The sequence below is a fragment of the Haliotis asinina genome, chromosome 7, assembly GCF_037392515.1.
Source record: "Haliotis asinina isolate JCU_RB_2024 chromosome 7, JCU_Hal_asi_v2, whole genome shotgun sequence".
Taxonomy (NCBI): Eukaryota; Metazoa; Mollusca; class Gastropoda; order Lepetellida; family Haliotidae; genus Haliotis; species Haliotis asinina.
The window spans coordinates 65,810,207-65,827,412 of NC_090286.1; the positions used below are offsets into that span (position 1 = coordinate 65,810,207).

General features: G+C 42.3%; 2 protein-coding genes across 2 annotated transcripts in view; one reads left to right on the forward strand and one right to left on the reverse strand.

The window, feature by feature from the left end:
* On the reverse strand, window positions 1-3,069 carry LOC137292132 (mucin-19-like). Its single transcript, XM_067823673.1, has 2 exons — window positions 2,985-3,069; window positions 1-2,612 (listed from the first exon to the last, which is right to left on the reverse strand). The coding sequence occupies exons 1-2, from the start codon at window positions 3,067-3,069 to the stop codon at window positions 1-3; spliced, it is 2,697 nt and encodes an 898-aa protein (XP_067679774.1).
* Window positions 3,070-8,676: 5,607 nt separating this feature from the next.
* Window positions 8,677-17,206, forward strand: part of LOC137291584 (protein FAM110B-like) — a 46,200-nt gene continuing 37,670 nt past the window's right edge. Inside the window, exon 1 of the mRNA XM_067822964.1 lies at window positions 8,677-8,717. The gene's annotated coding sequence lies outside the window, so the exon portion shown is untranslated. The remainder of the gene's footprint in view (window positions 8,718-17,206) is intronic.

The window sequence follows — 17,206 nt, forward strand, 5'->3', positions numbered from 1 at the left end:
TTACATCAGCAATATCACCCAAGGGACATGCATCAGGAATGTGTTTATTGTCGGTTCTGCTAAGTCACACCGACCTATAGGCGGCACAGATACGTCACACCGACCTATAGTTGGCACAGTTAAGTCACACCGACCTGTAGTTGGCCCTGCTGCATCGCACCGACCTATAGTCGGCACAGCTACGTCACACCGACCTATAGTTGGCACAGCTAAGTCACACCGACCTGTAGTTGGCCCTGCTGCATCACACCGACCTATAGTCGGCACAGATACGTCACACCGACCTATAGTTGGCACAGTTAAGTCACACCGACCTGTAGTTGGCCCTGCTGCATCGCACCGACCTATAATCGGCACAGCTACGTCACACGGACCTATAGTCGGCACAGTTACGTCACACCGACATATAGTCGGTCCTGCTGCATCACACCGACCTATAGTTAGTCGTGCTAAGTCACACCGATCTGTACTCGGCACAGCTACGTCACACCGACCTGTAGTCGGCACAGCTACGTCACACCGATCTGTAGTCGGTCCAGCTGCAGCTACGTCACACCGACCTATAGTCGGCACAGCTACGTCACACCGACCTATAGTCGTCACAGCTACGTCACACCGATCTGTAGTCGGTCCTGCTGCATCACACCGACCTATAGTTGGTCCTGCTGCATCACACCGATCTATAGTCGTCACAGTTACGTCACACCGACCTACAGTCGGCACAGCTACGTCACACCGACCTATAGTTGGCACAGTTACGTCACAAGGACCTATAGTCGGCACAGTTACGTCACACCGACATATAGTCGGCACAGCTACGTCACACCGATCTGTAGTCGGTCCTGCTGCATCACACCGACCTATAGTTAGTCGTGCTAAGTCACACCGATCTGTACTCGGCACAGCTACGTCACACCGACCTGTAGTCGGCACAGCTACGTCACACCGATCTGTAGTCGGTCCTCCTGCAGCTACGTCACACCGACCTATAGTCGGTACAGCTACGTCACACCGACCTATAGTCGTCACAGCTACGTCACACCGATCTGTAGTCGGTCCTGCTGCATCACACCGACCTATAATCGGCACAGCTACGTCACACGGACCTATAGTCGGCACAGTTACGTCACACCGACCTATAGTCGTCACAGCTACGTCACACCGACATATAGTCGGTCCTGCTGCATCACACCGACCTATAGTTAGTCGTGCTAAGTCACACCGATCTGTACTCGGCACAGCTACGTCACACCGACCTGTAGTCGGCACAGCTACGTCACACCGATCTGTAGTCGGTCCTGCTGCAGCTACGTCACACCGACCTACAGTCGGTACAGCTACGTCACACCGACCTATAGTCGTCACAGCTACGTCACACCGATCTGTAGTCGGTCCTGCTGCATCACACCGACCTATAGTTGGTCCTGCTGCATCACACCGACCTATAGTCGTCACAGTTACGTCACACCGACCTATAGTTGGCACAGCTAAGTCACACCGACCTGTAGTTGGCCCTGCTGCATCACACCGACCTATAGTCGGCACAGCTACGTCACGCCGACCTATAGTCGGTCCTGCTGCATCACACCGACCTATAGTTGGCACAGCTACGTCACACCGACCTTGAGTCGGCACAGTTACGTCACACCGACCTATAGTCGGCACAGCTATGTCACACCGATCTGTAGTCGGTCCTGCTGCATCACACCGACCTATAGTTGGTCCTGCTGCATCACACCGACCTATAGTTGGCACAGTTACGTCACACCGACCTATAGTCGGCACAGCTAGGTCACACTGATGTGAAGTCGGTCCTGCTAAGTCACACCGACCTATAGTCGGTCCTGCTAAGTCACACCGACCTATAGTCGGCAGAGCTACGTCACACGGACCTATAGTCGGTCCTGCTAAGTCACACGGACCTATAGTCGGCACAGCTACGTCACACGGACCTATAGTCGGCACAGCTACGTCACACCGACCTATAGGCGGCACAGCTACGTCACACCGACCTATAGTTGGCACAGCTAAGTCACACCGACCTATAGTCGGCACAGCTAAGTTAGACCGACCTGTAGTTGGCCCTGCTGCATCACACCGACCTATAGTCGGCACAGCTACGTCACACCGACCTATAGTCGTCACAGCTACGTCACACCGATCTGTAGTCGGTCCTGCTGCATCACACCGACCTATAGTTGGTCCTGCTGCATCACACCGACCTATAGTCGGCACAGTTACGTCACACCGACCTATAGTCAGCACAGCTACGTCACACCGACCTATAGTCGGCACAGCTAGGTCACACTGATGTGAAGTCGGTCCTGCTAAGTCACACCGACCTATAGTCGGCACAGCTACGTCACACGGACCTATAGTCGGTCCTGCTAAGTCACACGGACCTATAGTCGGCACAGCTACGTCACACGGACCTATAGTCGGCACAGCTACGTCACACCGACCTATAGGCGGCACAGCTACGTCACACCGACCTATAGTTGGCACAGCTAAGTCACACCGACCTATAGTTGGCACAGCTAAGTTACACCGACCTGTAGTTGGCCCTGCTGCATCACACCGACCTATAGTCGGCACAGCTACGTCACACCGACCTATAGTCGGCACAGCTACGTCACACCGATGCGAAGTTACACCGACCTATATCCGGTTCTGCTGCATCACACCGACCTATAGTTGGCCCTGCTGCATCACACCAACATGTAGTCGGCCCTGCTGCATCACACCGATCTGTAGTCGGTCCTGCTGCATCACACCGACCTATAGTCGGCACAGCTACGTCACACCGACCTGTAGTCAGCACAGCTCAGTCACGCCCACCTATGGTCGCTCCTGCTAAGTCACACCGAACAATAGTCCCTCCTGCTCAGTCACGCCGACCTATAGTCGGCCCTGCTGCATCACACCGAGCTATAGTAGGCACAGCTCAGTCACGCCGATCTGTAGTCGGCCCTGCTGCATCATACCGACCTGTAGTCGGTCCTGCTGCATCACACCAACCTGTAGTCGGCCCTGCTGCATCACACGGATCTGTAGTCGGTCCTGCTGCATCACACCGACCTATAGTCGGCACAGCTACGTCACACCGATCTGCAGTCAGCACAGCTCAGTCACGCCCACCTATGGTCGCTCCTGCTAAGTCACGCCGATCTATAGTCGCTCCTGCTAAGTCATGCCGATCTATAGTCGCTCCTGCTAAGTCACGCCGACCTATAGTCGCTCCTGCTAAGTCACGCCAAACATGAGGACACCTAAGAAACCGGATGATTACCACTGTCCTTGAGGGCGGTGGGGTAGCCCAATGGTTAAAGCTTTCTTTCGTCACGCGCAAGACACGGGTTCGAGTCCCCACATGGGTACAATGTGTAAAACCAATTTCTGGCGTTTCCCGCCGTACTATCGCTGGACTATTGCTAAAAGAGGCGTAAAACCCAACTCACTCACAATCCCTGAACCACATTATTTTTGCCCCATCCGCCAAGCCCTTTCTGCGATGCTACAGCACCTATGAAACAAATCTAGATTGCCTCACATTCAGCTTCTTCATCACCGCTGAGAACTGACTGGGGCTCATTTTCTAACAATCTGAATTGTTGTTTCTATCACAATTATTACATATTCAGAGACCAAGCTCATATCTGGTAGTCAAAACGTACTTTGTGAACAAACATATTTCACAAAACATATATTTTACGTGCGTTTCATTCGCTAATGCCTTTAGTCCGTGTCACTTGATGACACTTAATTCGTGGCATGCTCACAATAAAGGACGGGTTTCACCGCAGTTACATAACAATGCGTGTATCTAATAATGTGGACAGAAATACTGTGGAATGTACCCTATAAACTGTTTCATGAAACATACAGTGCCCGATATATGGTGGAATGTGATGCCCCTCAAAATACAGTTAAAGCCGAAACGCTGAAACGCTAGCTGTTGTTAATGTTAATCCGCTGTTTGCCAAAACATACAATGTATATAAGCTTCTCTCTGTTTGGTTGTATTCACATTTAGCATGAAAACGATGTAAGAATCTGCATCGAAACGTCGCTCAGCGTAATAAACAAGAAGTCGTAGTTCATGCTGCTGTATGTTTCATTTTTGACTCGCCAATTTCTAGAATGCCCATTAAACAAATACACAGGAAATATTCAATTGTCTGTGCTCTGTGATGGCGAGATGTAAACTAATGTTGAAATCAGAGCTTGAAGCGTTGTTACAGGAGGATTATGACGTACGTAAACAATCGTACCAATTAAGTTGCGTCATTGCTGATAAATGACGTCAACACATTGGGATTTTGGCAAAACAGTGCCCTCTCGTATTATGCCGACAATGCAGAGCCTGAGTTGATAGTTTAAAGGGGCACTGATGCGGAGCAATTTCCGTGGACTGGTGTAAACTTTTGTTATTGTTTTTCTCCCGTGAGTACCCGGATGATATCCCAGAATTCGTGACTGGTTCGTGACCTCTGCTGCGCAGTCCGTAGGCGCAACTGAGAGTTTAATTATAGATAGATCAACTAAGGTAAAGTCATTTTCACTTCATTACAAATGTATTATGAAAACAAATGAAACACTTTGAAGGTTAATCATCTGCCCGTGGTAGAAATGGTAAAAAACTATTAGGACGGAAAAATAACGAAGCCAATGTAGTCTCTATATTTTGTCACATAACCCTAGTTAGTTTATTGTCATACTTGTATGATTCTGAAAATAAATAAAAGAACACACGATCTGCTTATACTCATAGTAAATTTCTAACATAACAGCAACATTTATACATTGTATAGAATGCCAATGTGGATCCTATTTCACACACATACGCGATCTAGTGTGTTTTTTCTATCATACAGATTCTGCTGAATGCTACAACAAATAAATTAAAACAAAATGCAAAAAATGAATGTAAAACAGACTAATTTTATAGCAACGATGTCAGGCTACTACCTTGTTCAGGAATGTATCCATCAATATCCACGTAAAAGAAATCGTATTCCATTCATCTGCAGCTGGTAAATAATCCTGCTCTGTGTCGCGTGTCTTACAACTGTCTCATTTGCGAAAAAGTAACACATCGTTTCACCTCTTTCGTTGGTGAAATCCAGATAAACCTCTCATTGGTCTCCCAAGATAGCACACCTGGCAACTAATTGTATGATGTCCACTATTCTGAGTAATTTAGTTAACCAATAATGAGCAATCAATCAATCGACGCAAGGGTGGTTAATTCTTTGAAGGGAGGATGTTGTTTTTGCACTTACACTTTACGACAGGGTGTAGTCATCTACACACACTGCCTTTTGACAAATCCTCTAGAAGATAAAAGTAATTAATCAATCAGTGAGTTATCGGTTAATCCTTTGATCGGTGTTTGTTTTTGTAACTCAGTTGATAAACCCTCTTGCATCACTTACATGCACATATTACATAACATACAATACATTTGCCATTACAGACCTTAATTTATAATGTTGAGTATTTACTCCAGACAGGAGAAATGCCAAATGGGAACCTTTGTTAAGTAACCGAAGTTGTGTTACTACTAATTATACCTGTTATAAATTCATTTATTGACCATCCAGAGAATGATGACAAATAACACGTGTAGGTTTACACCATCAAACGCGAGTTACAGCAAGGAAGATGTAATCTCTGTGTCGCATGCTTCCTGAAAACACTATTGGGCCGAAACTGTTTTGAGGATACCAACGGAATTTCGTTACATAAGGAATACACACGGGCATTTGCTGTGTACTTTGGTAAATAGGTGAAATAAGGTTTTTTTATGTAAGAAAATTTTCAGATTTCTCTACCAAAGGCAAAATCATCGTTGTTTGTTTACGAATTCAAAAAAATCAACTGTGTGTTTTTATTGTCATAAATAATAAACCATTGTACCTACCATAGCTATCAAATTTTTCGTAAGATATTTGCTATTCACAGCTGAACCAACACTCAGAATTACCTAAATATAAAGCTTTGCAATCTTCCGTACTGAAACAAATGGCTACGTGCCTGTAGACATCATATTTTCATGTAAAATGATTAAATATCGAGGTTAAAAACATTCAAAATAGGATCAAATTGGATCAGTAACTATACCATCCAAGCATCCGAAAAGAACTACACTGCTGGGATATTTGGTTACGATCAGACAAGGAATACCATGGATATTTTTAAACAAATGGCATATGATGGGCATCCGGCCTCCCGACTGTTTAGGTGAAGAAATTCTGCTAATATGGACAGGAGCCCAGTTCCTTTGTCCGTCACGGTCGAAGGAGCGGGCGCTGACCAATTTGCGGTTTGGTTTCGTAATTAGACCGTTGGCGAGAAACATTATTCGCTCCGCATCAGTGCCCCTTTAAAGGGGCACTGATGCGGAGCAATTTCCGTGGACTGGTGTAAACTTTTGTTATTGTTTTTCTCCCGTGAGTACCCGGATGATATCCCAGAATTCGTGACTGGTTCGTGACCTCTGCTGCGCAGTCCGTAGGCGCAACTGAGAGTTTAATTATAGATAGATCAACTAAGGTAAAGTCATTTTCACTTCATTACAAATGTATTATGAAAACAAATGAAACACTTTGAAGGTTAATCATCTGCCCGTGGTAGAAATGATAAAAAACTATTAGGACGGAAAAATAACGAAGCCAATGTAGTCTCTATATTTTGTCACATAACCCTAGTTAGTTTATTGTCATACTTGTATGATTCTGAAAATAAATAAAAGAACACACGATCTGCTTATACTCATAGTAAATTTCTAACATAACAGCAACATTTATACATTGTATAGAATGCCAATGTGGATCCTATTTCACACACATACGCGATCTAGTGTGTTTTTTCTATCATACAGATTCTGCTGAATGCTACAACAAATAAATTAAAACAAAATGCAAAAAATGAATGTAAAACAGACTAATTTTATAGCAACGATGTCAGGCTACTACCTTGTTCAGGAATGTATCCATCAATATCCACGTAAAAGAAATCGTATTCCATTCATCTGCAGCTGGTAAATAATCCTGCTCTGTGTCGCGTGTCTTACAACTGTCTCATTTGCGAAAAAGTAACACATCGTTTCACCTCTTTCGTTGGTGAAATCCAGATAAACCTCTCATTGGTCTCCCAAGATAGCACACCTGGCAACTAATTGTATGATGTCCACTATTCTAAGTAATTTAGTTAACCAATAATGAGCAATCAATCAATCGACGCAAGGGTGGTTAATTCTTTGAAGGGAGGATGTTGTTTTTGCACTTACACTTTAAGACAGGGTGTAGTCATCTACACACACTGCCTTTTGACAAATCCTCTAGAAGATAAAAGTAATTAATCAATCAGTGAGTTATCGGTTAATCCTTTGATCGGTGTTTGTTTTTGTAACTCAGTTGATAAACCCTCTTGCATCACTTACATGCACATATTACATAACATACAATACATTTGCCATTACAGACCTTAATTTATAATGTTGAGTATTTACTCCAGACAGGAGAAATGCCAAATGGGAACCTTTGTTAAGTAACCGAAGTTGTGTTATTACTAATTATACCTGTTATAAATTCATTTATTGACCATCCAGAGAATGATGACAAATAACACGTGTAGGTTTACACCATCAAACGCGAGTTACAGCAAGGAAGATGTAATCTCTGTGTCGCATGCTTCCTGAAAACACTATTGGGCCGAAACTGTTTTGAGGATACCAACGGAATTTCGTTACATAAGGAATACACACGGGCATTTGCTGTGTACTTTGGTAAATAGGTGAAATAAGGTTTTTTTACGTAAGAAAATTTTCAGATTTCTCTACCAAAGGCAAAATCATCGTTGTTTGTTTACGAATTCAAAAAAATCAACTGTGTGTTTTTATTGTCATAAATAATAAACCATTGTACCTACCATAGCTATCAAATTTTTCGTAAGATATTTGCTATTCACAGCTGAACCAACACTCAGAATTACCTAAATATAAAGCTTTGCAATCTTCCGTACTGAAACAAATGGCTACGTGCCTGTAGACATCATATTTTCATGTAAAATGATTAAATATCGAGGTTAAAAACATTCAAAATAGGATCAAATTGGATCAGTAACTATACCATCCAAGCATCCGAAAAGAACTACACTGCTGGGATATTTGGTTACGATCAGACAAGGAATACCATGGATATTTTTAAACAAATGGCATATGATGGGCATCCGGCCTCCCGACTGTTTAGGTGAAGAAATTCTGCTAATATGGACAGGAGCCTAGTTCCTTTGTCCGTCACGGTCGAAGGAGCGGGCGCTGACCAATTTGCGGTTTGGTTTCGTAATTAGACCGTTGGCGAGAAACATTATTCGCTCCGCATCAGTGCCCCTTTAAAAACATTCAGTCATTAACACGCTTCTGTTTCACATATGGATACTTAAACCGTTTCACCGCTTTTAACGTACCCCACGCTTTCAAAACAAGGTAAAATATAAATACACATGAGAGGTACGTTATTGGATAACTGAGATACATTTCTGCGCAAAATTATTCCTGGCGTTACTGGTGAGATATTTTCCTTGCTCAAGTCTACGTCACAAAACACATATAAATAAGAACAAAGCAACGAGAGTTACTGTTCGTGGTACAGGGTACAGGTTATTTCCGGCGACAGGTGCGCGCTGAAAAAAACGCTCGTCGCTGGTGTTATTAGGTGAGGAGAGACGGGGTACCCTACGTGAGAATGAGGTTTGATGCAAGTGCCTTCATGTTTGTATCAGTGGAAAGATAGCAATGGGTGGGATTCAGCACTTGCCGCCGACACTTTGTCTCATCACGATACCTGTTGGGTTGTTTGGTCGAGTTCAGGTGAACAGAAAACATCAATGCATCGTCACATGGCATTTCATCGTCATCATCCTATGACTCTGTATGAGAGGCCAGATATAACACTGGTGTCATGGTCTTACCCTTTAAAAACATTGGTATCAATGTAACATTTCTGTGTGTTGACAGCTACATTCAGTAGTCGTCTCATACATAGTATACTAGATACCTCAACGACTTCCAGCCAGTGATGGTGACAGTCTCACTTATTTTCATAACAATACATTTTTTCAAACCTATACTTGTTGACAATTAATTAGTTGTCTATTGATTTGCGTTGACATATAGATATCATCAAACATAAGCGAATACATTTCTGCTACAAGTATCTATCACCTGCATGACAGTAAATGAAAATCTTTGATTAAGCAATGCCATTTAAGAAGCGGTCGTATGTAACATCACCAATTCTCTGTAAAGTGGAGCCAATAGCCAAAGCTTTTTTAAATTAGATGAAGGCTTGACTTAATTTCTGTGAAATTTTAGAAAGTTTTAACAAGTAACAACTCATGCAATATGGTGTGCAAAAACCAGAGATAGGGAACACTGCCATGGCCTTTTACAGCCTTGGAAGACACAGGCATCTTTTTTTGTTTTGTAATCGTTCTAGATCTCTGTGACAAAGTGAATAACACAGACTGGGAAAACGAATGTAATTATGTATACGATAGTGTTGACATAAGAATTACATTTCTCTGCATCAACATCAATGACAGTTGGTGGGATACGGCATTTAACTTCTGAAAAATATACATCTCAAAGAGGTATGGTAGAAAACTGAAATCATGCAGTCTGTGTTACTACCATATGTAATCTACCTGACCATTTGTTTCAATCATTATATTGTAAGATAAAACAAATCTGTAATAAAATTGTGTCATGTTCCTAATATATTTCACCACTGACCAGAAACCAATGAAATATTTTTGCTCAGAAAGGGCACCAGGTGAGGAAACTAAAGAACTTAAAAAAAACAACATTCTTGGTCATATGCGGTACCCATCATTATTTAGTAGCTCTGATTATCATAAACTATTCCCAAACAACATGCTTCATGTATAGATGAAAGAATGCGTATAGATGCCGTGGAAAAGTAACAAAGTATAGCAATATTAGCTTTGTTAGAGGGTATGAAGAATGCTTTGAAACATAACTTAGCAAATTCATTGATTTTACATTAGCTGGATTTTGTATAATAAGTATTGTATTTTTGATAGGTATTGGTTGTCTATGAAAAGAATGCATTTTAGTTGCCAAGTGGATCACATCATGTATATTACGTCACATAGATAACATTTATGTGTATTGAATATCACAGACTCTCTGTGTGTACCATCTATGGCATGTTACTACAATTTGCTGCATCCCCTTCAAGCACTTCCTCACTTTCAGCATTTTATGTTGTCTACTGATTTATGAAGGTCACATGGTTTACATCCTTATAACAAGAGATATCAGAAGATGACATATGTCCATGGTCCCCACGTCTTCACAAGAAAATATCACCTGGCAGTTACTAGATGTATGTTCAGACTAAGTTCGAATTGGGAAAAAATGAAAATGACAAAAAATCTGCTGATAGCAAAAGGCACCACTTTGAGTTCTTCTTTGCGTATCTGCCAAGATTAGCTGAAAGATATTAAGTTTTTGAGTAGTGCTCTGGAAACGAAGCTCATCCCTCCCATTTGAGACTGTCTGATTCGTTTCCATTGAAACCGAGAAAATGATAAGTCACCAAAATCTGTAAGTAGCAAAAGGCACCACCTTAGATTCTGACTGATATATCTACCACCTTTTGCAGAAAAAATTTTGAACGGCTTTTGAGTTATGCTTTGGAAATGAAGCCCAGCCCTTCCATTTGGCTAAGACCAAAACGTTTCTATGGAAACCAAAAAGAAAATAGAAATGCCAAAAGTCTGCAACAGTAACATAGGTTACGCATATACAGGGGACAATGTGAAAATGGTAATCTATTTTTAAAAATTATTTAATTGAAATTCTTTTGCTTCTCTTGGGAGAGAAAAAATGTTATAGAATATTTATAAATGCTATTATAAAAACTTTTGCAGGATTCTCTTTTGTGGGTTACATTGTCCAGATAGGTACCCCGTTTGGCGACAAGCGTTTTATCTTAAAATAAGCCCATATGAACATCTGTGGATACTGTGAAGTACAGGTTCTCAGCTGAGATATTAAATATAGAACTACTGTGTTTTAGCTGTATACTAATAGTAGGGGGTCGGTGGGGTAGTCTTGTGGTTAAAGCATTCGCTCGTCACACCGGAGACCCAGACTCGGTTCCCCACATGGGTACAATGTGTGAAGCCCATTTTCTGGTGTCCCTCGCTGTGATATTGCTGGAATAATGCTAAGAGTGGCGTAAAACTAAACTCACTCACTCACTAAAAATAGGACTCATTTCTTAGTAGCATGGATGCTGTAAACATAGAACTAATTAGTTTGCATAGATACTAAACTTAAAACAAGTGACTTCATGCGTATACTAAATATGGGACTAGTGTCTTTCTGAAATACTAAGTATTGACTCGTTTTGTAACATGGATACTAAACACAGAAGTAGCCTTTGCTGGAATACTTTATGTAGAACTAGTTTCTTGCTGTGATACTAAATATAGGATTCTTGTCCTGCTGTGATGCTAAATATAGGACTAGTGTCATGCTGTAATACTAAATATAGGATTAGTGTCATGCTGGGATACTGAACGTAGGATTAGTGTCTTGCAGGGATGCTTACTATAGAACCAATGTCTTAGCAGAGACACTAAACATAGAACTAGTGTCTTTCCTGGTTTCTTATCACAGATACTAAACATAGAACTTGTTTCTTAGCGTAGATTCTAAACATAGAAATAGGGTCTTATCAGGAATGCTAAACATAAATCCAGTGTCTTAGCGTGGATAACAAATGTAAAACTGGTATCTTAGTATGGATGCTAAATATAGAACTAGTCTCTTAGCTGAAGGTACACAAAATATCTGTCTATGTAGCAAACAGAATGTTATTTATGAAGTGATTGCTCACCCTTGACAGTGCAACTTATGAAGTGCCATGGTATTGTATCAACCGTATTGCAGTAGAAGCTCAATCACATGTTCTGTAGCAGTTGGAACTGTTTAAGTATGTTTTTCATACAGTCAGAATGTGTTTCTATTTCATACTGATGCAACAGGTTGTATCTGAAATGTAATTGCACTAGTACCCACGTGCTTATAAAACATTAGAGGACAGTTATTTTATGTGTCTTTCTCATTGCATGCTCACATTCTCCATGAGGACATGTTATGTTTTTAACGTTGCTTCAAAACATTCTAAACAATACAAAATTTATAAACTGTCAAATGAGGCCCCACTCACTTTAAGTATTTTTCCTGTCACTGTTTTACATATTCAGGGGAAATAACTCTGACACCCTTACCTTAAGTCTGTCAGCTTTACCTGCTTCTCAACTGCAACACAGCACATTTTCTGTTGTTGGTGTCTCTCTGTGTCTGAGACTTAGTATCATCAGTATATCCTTGTACTTTATTTCTAGAGGAAATCTGATTATTGATGTATTGATTGTGTTTTTCACCAGGAACTACTGTCTTGACATGAATGACATATGACTTGATTAGCCTTAATTTGGTGACACTGTGCAAGTGAAAAGGGATGGATCCATGTAGGCAGCACTGTCCCTTCCAACCCCATGTAGGCAGCTGTGTCACTGCCAGCCCCATGTAAGCAGCTGTGTCACTGCCAGCCCCATGTATGCAGCACTGTCCCTTCCAACCCCATGTAGGCAGCACTGTCCCTTCCAACCCCATGTAGGCAGCTGTGTCACTGCCAGCCCCATGTAAGCAGCACTGTCCCTTCCAGCCCCATGTAGGCAGCACTGTCCCTTCCAACCCCATGTAAGCAGCACTGTCCCTTCCAACCCCATGTAAGCAGCACTGTCCCTTCCAACCCCATGTAGGCAGCACTGTCCCTTCCAGCCCCATGTAGGCAGCACTGTCCCTTCCAACCCCATGTAAGCAGCACTGTCCCTTCCAACCCCATGTAGGCAGCACTGTCCCTTCCAGCCCCATGTAGGCAGCACTGTCCCTTCCAGCCCCATGTAAGCAGCACTGTCCCTTCCAACCCCATGTAAGCAGCACTGTCCCTTCCAACCCCAAGTAAGCAGCTGTGTCACTGCCAGCCCCATGTAAGCAGCTGTGTCACTGCCAGCCCCATGTAAGCAGCTGTGTCACTGCCAGCCCCGTGTAAGCAGCTGTGTCACTGCCAGCCCCATGTAAGCAGCAATTTCCCTTCCAACCCCATGTAAGCAGCAATGTCCCTTCCAACCACATGTAAAGAGCAATGTCCCTTCCAGCCCCATGTAAGCAGCAATGTCACTTCCAACCCCATGTAAGCAGCTGTGTCCCATCTAACCCCATGTAAGCAGCAATGTCACTTCCAACCCCATGTAAGCAGCAATGACCCTTCCAACCCCATGTAAGCAGCTGTGTCTCATCTAACCCCATGTAAGCAGCAATGTCACTTCCAACCCCATGTAAGCTGCAATGTCCCTTTTAACCCCATGTAAGCAGCTGTGTCTCATCTAACCCCATGTAAGCAGCTATGTCACTGCCAGCTCCATGTTCAGCACCCCATGCCAGTCTCACCCATGACAATACAGGTTACAATGATTGTTCAGCACCCAATGCCTTTCTCCACCCATGACAACACACATTATAATGATTGTTCAGCACCCCATGCCTTTCTCCACCCATGACAATACAGGTTACAATGATTGTTCAGCACCCCATGCCTTTCTCCACCCATGACAATACAGGTTACAATGATTGTTCAGCACCCCATGCCTTTCTCCACCCATGACAATACAGGTTACAATGATTGTTCAGCACCCCATGCCTTTCTCCACCCATGACAATACAGGCTACAATGATCGTTCAGCACCCCATGCCTTTCTCCACCCATGACAATACAGGTTACAATGATCGTTCAGCACCCCATGCCAGTCTCCACCAATGACAATACAGGTTACAATGATTGTTCAGCACCCCATGCCTTTCTCCACCCATGACAATACAGGTTACAATGATCGTTCAGCACCCCATGCCAGTCTCCACCAATGACAGTACAGGTTACAATGATCGTTCAGCACCCCATGCCAGTCTCCACCAATGACAATACAGGTTACAATGACTGTTCAGCACCCCATGCCTTTCTCCACCCATGACAATACAGGTTACAATGACTGTTCAGCAATCCATGCCAGTCTCCACCAATGACAATACAGGTTACAATGACTGTTCAGCACCCCATGCCTTTCTCCACCCATGACAATACAGGTTACAGTGATCGTTCAGCACCCCATGCCAGTCTCAACCCATGACAATTCAGGTTACAATGATTGTTCAGCGACCCAGTCTCCTTCCTTGCCTCTTGTGAGAATCGATTGATGTGGTGTGACTTGCTAACTTGGTTGATGCCTGTGATCACACCTCTGCGCATCGTGATGCTCATGAGGTACTGTTAACAAACTTCTTCCAGACAGTGAATATTGTCGTGACAGCAATGTATTGCGAGACAGTGAATACTGACTTGACAACATGTACTGCCACACAGTGAATACTGACTTGACAACAATTTATTGCGAGACAGTGAATACTCACTTGACAACAGTGTACTGCCAAACAGTGAATACTGACTTGACAACAATGTATTGCGAGACAGTGAATACTGACTTGACAACAGTGTACTGCCAAACAGTGAATACTGACTTGACAATGTATTGCGAGACAGTGAATACTGACTTGACAACAGTGTACTTCCAAACAATGAATACTGACTTGACAACAATGTATTGTGAGGCAGTGAATACTGACTTGACAACAATGTATTGCGAAACAGTGAATACTGGCTTGACAACAATGTACTCCCAGACAGTGAATAGTGACTTGACAACAGTGTATTGCAAGACAGTGAATGGTGATTTGACAACAATAAACTTCCAGACAGTGAATACTAACTTGACAACAATGTATTGCGAGACAGTGAATACTGACTTGACAACAGTGTACTGCCAAACAGTGAATACTGACCTGACAACAATGTATTGTGAGACAGTGAATACTGACTTGACAACAATGTATTGCGAGACAGTGAATACTGACTTGACAACAGTGTACTTCCAAACAATGAATACTGACTTGACAACAATGTATTGTGAGACAGTGAATACTGACTTGACAACAATGTATTGCGAAACAGTGAATACTGGCTTGACAACAATGTACTCCCAGACAGTGAATAGTGACTTGACAACAGTGTATTGCAAGACAGTGAATGGTGATTTGACAACAATAAACTTCCAGACAGTGAATACTAACTTGACAACAATGTATTGCGAGACAGTGAATACTGACTTGACAACAGTGTACTGCCAAACAGTGAATACTGACCTGACAACAATGTATTGTGAGACAGTGAATACTGACTTGACAACAATGTATTGCGAGACAGTGAATACTGACTTGACAACAAGGTATTGCAAAACAGTGAATACTGGCTTGACAACAATGTATTGCGAGACAGTGAATACTCACTTGACAACAGTGTACTGCCAAACAGTGAATACTCACTTGACAACAATGTATTGCGAGACAGTGAATACTGACTTGACAACAGTGTACTGCCAAACAGTGAATACTGACTTGACAATGTATTGCGAGACAGTGAATACTGACTTGACAACAGTGTACTTCCAAACAATGAATACTGACTTGACAACAATGTATTGTGAGGCAGTGAATACTGACTTGACAACAATGTATTGCGAAACAGTGAATACTGGCTTGACAACAATGTACTCCCAGACAGTGAATAGTGACTTGACAACAGTGTATTGCAAGACAGTGAATGGTGATTTGACAACAATAAACTTCCAGACAGTGAATACTAACTTGACAACAATGTATTGCGAGACAGTGAATACTGACTTGACAACAGTGTACTGCCAAACAGTGAATACTGACCTGACAACAATGTATTGTGAGACAGTGAATACTGACTTGACAACAATGTATTGCGAGACAGTGAATACTGACTTGACAACAGTGTACTTCCAAACAATGAATACTGACTTGACAACAATGTATTGTGAGACAGTGAATACTGACTTGACAACAATGTATTGCGAAACAGTGAATACTGGCTTGACAACAATGTACTCCCAGACAGTGAATAGTGACTTGACAACAGTGTATTGCAAGACAGTGAATGGTGATTTGACAACAATAAACTTCCAGACAGTGAATACTAACTTGACAACAATGTATTGCGAGACAGTGAATACTGACTTGACAACAGTGTACTGCCAAACAGTGAATACTGACCTGACAACAATGTATTGTGAGACAGTGAATACTGACTTGACAACAATGTATTGCGAGACAGTGAATACTGACTTGACAACAAGGTATTGCAAAACAGTGAATACTGGCTTGACAACAATGTATTGTGAGACAGTGAATACTGACTTGATAACAATGGATTGTGAGACAGTGAATACTGACTTGACAACAATGTATTGCGAGACAGTGAATACTGACTTGACAACAATGTACTCCCAGACAGTGAATAGTGACTTGACAACAGTGTATTGCAAGACAGTGAATGGTGATTTGACAACAACGTACTTCCAGACAGTGAATACTGACTTGACAACAATGTTTTACGAGACAGTGAATACTGACTTGATAACAATGGATTGCAAAACAGTGAATACTGGCTTGACAACAGTGTATTGCAAGACAGTGAATGCTGATTTGACAACAGTAAACTTCCAGATAGTGAATACTGACTTGACAATAATGTACAGTCAGACAGTGAATACTGATTTGACAACAATAAACTTCCAGACAGTGAATACTGACTAGACAACAATGTGCAGCCAGACAGTGAATACTGACTTGACAATAAACTTCCAGACAGTGAATACTCACTTGACAACAGTGTACAGCCATACTGTGAATACTGGCTTGACAACAGTGTACTTCCAGACAGTGAATACTGGCTTGACAACAGTGTACTTCCAGACAGTGAATACTGACTTGACATTAATGTACAACCTGACAGTGAATAATGACTTTTCAAGAAACAGCCCACAAATATATATTGTAGGTAGTTTCCATGTATTGAAGGTAGTTTAATTTCAAGTTGAATGTGTGCATAATTAGTAAACTTTAAAATCCTCTAAGCTTGACTGAGTCATTATAACATACAAGTCTTCCTGGTGCAGTGTTATAGAGAGG

Bases quoted from the DNA above. Each gene is read 5' to 3' on its own strand.
- LOC137292132 (XM_067823673.1), bottom strand. From the start codon at position 3,069: ATGCAGCAGGACCGACTACAGATCCGTGTGATGCAGCAGGGCCGACTA. The intron at 2,613-2,984 runs GTATGATGCAGC...TGCCGACTATAG, and splicing joins GCAGGACCGACTACAGGTCG to GTCGGTGTGACGTAGCTGTG.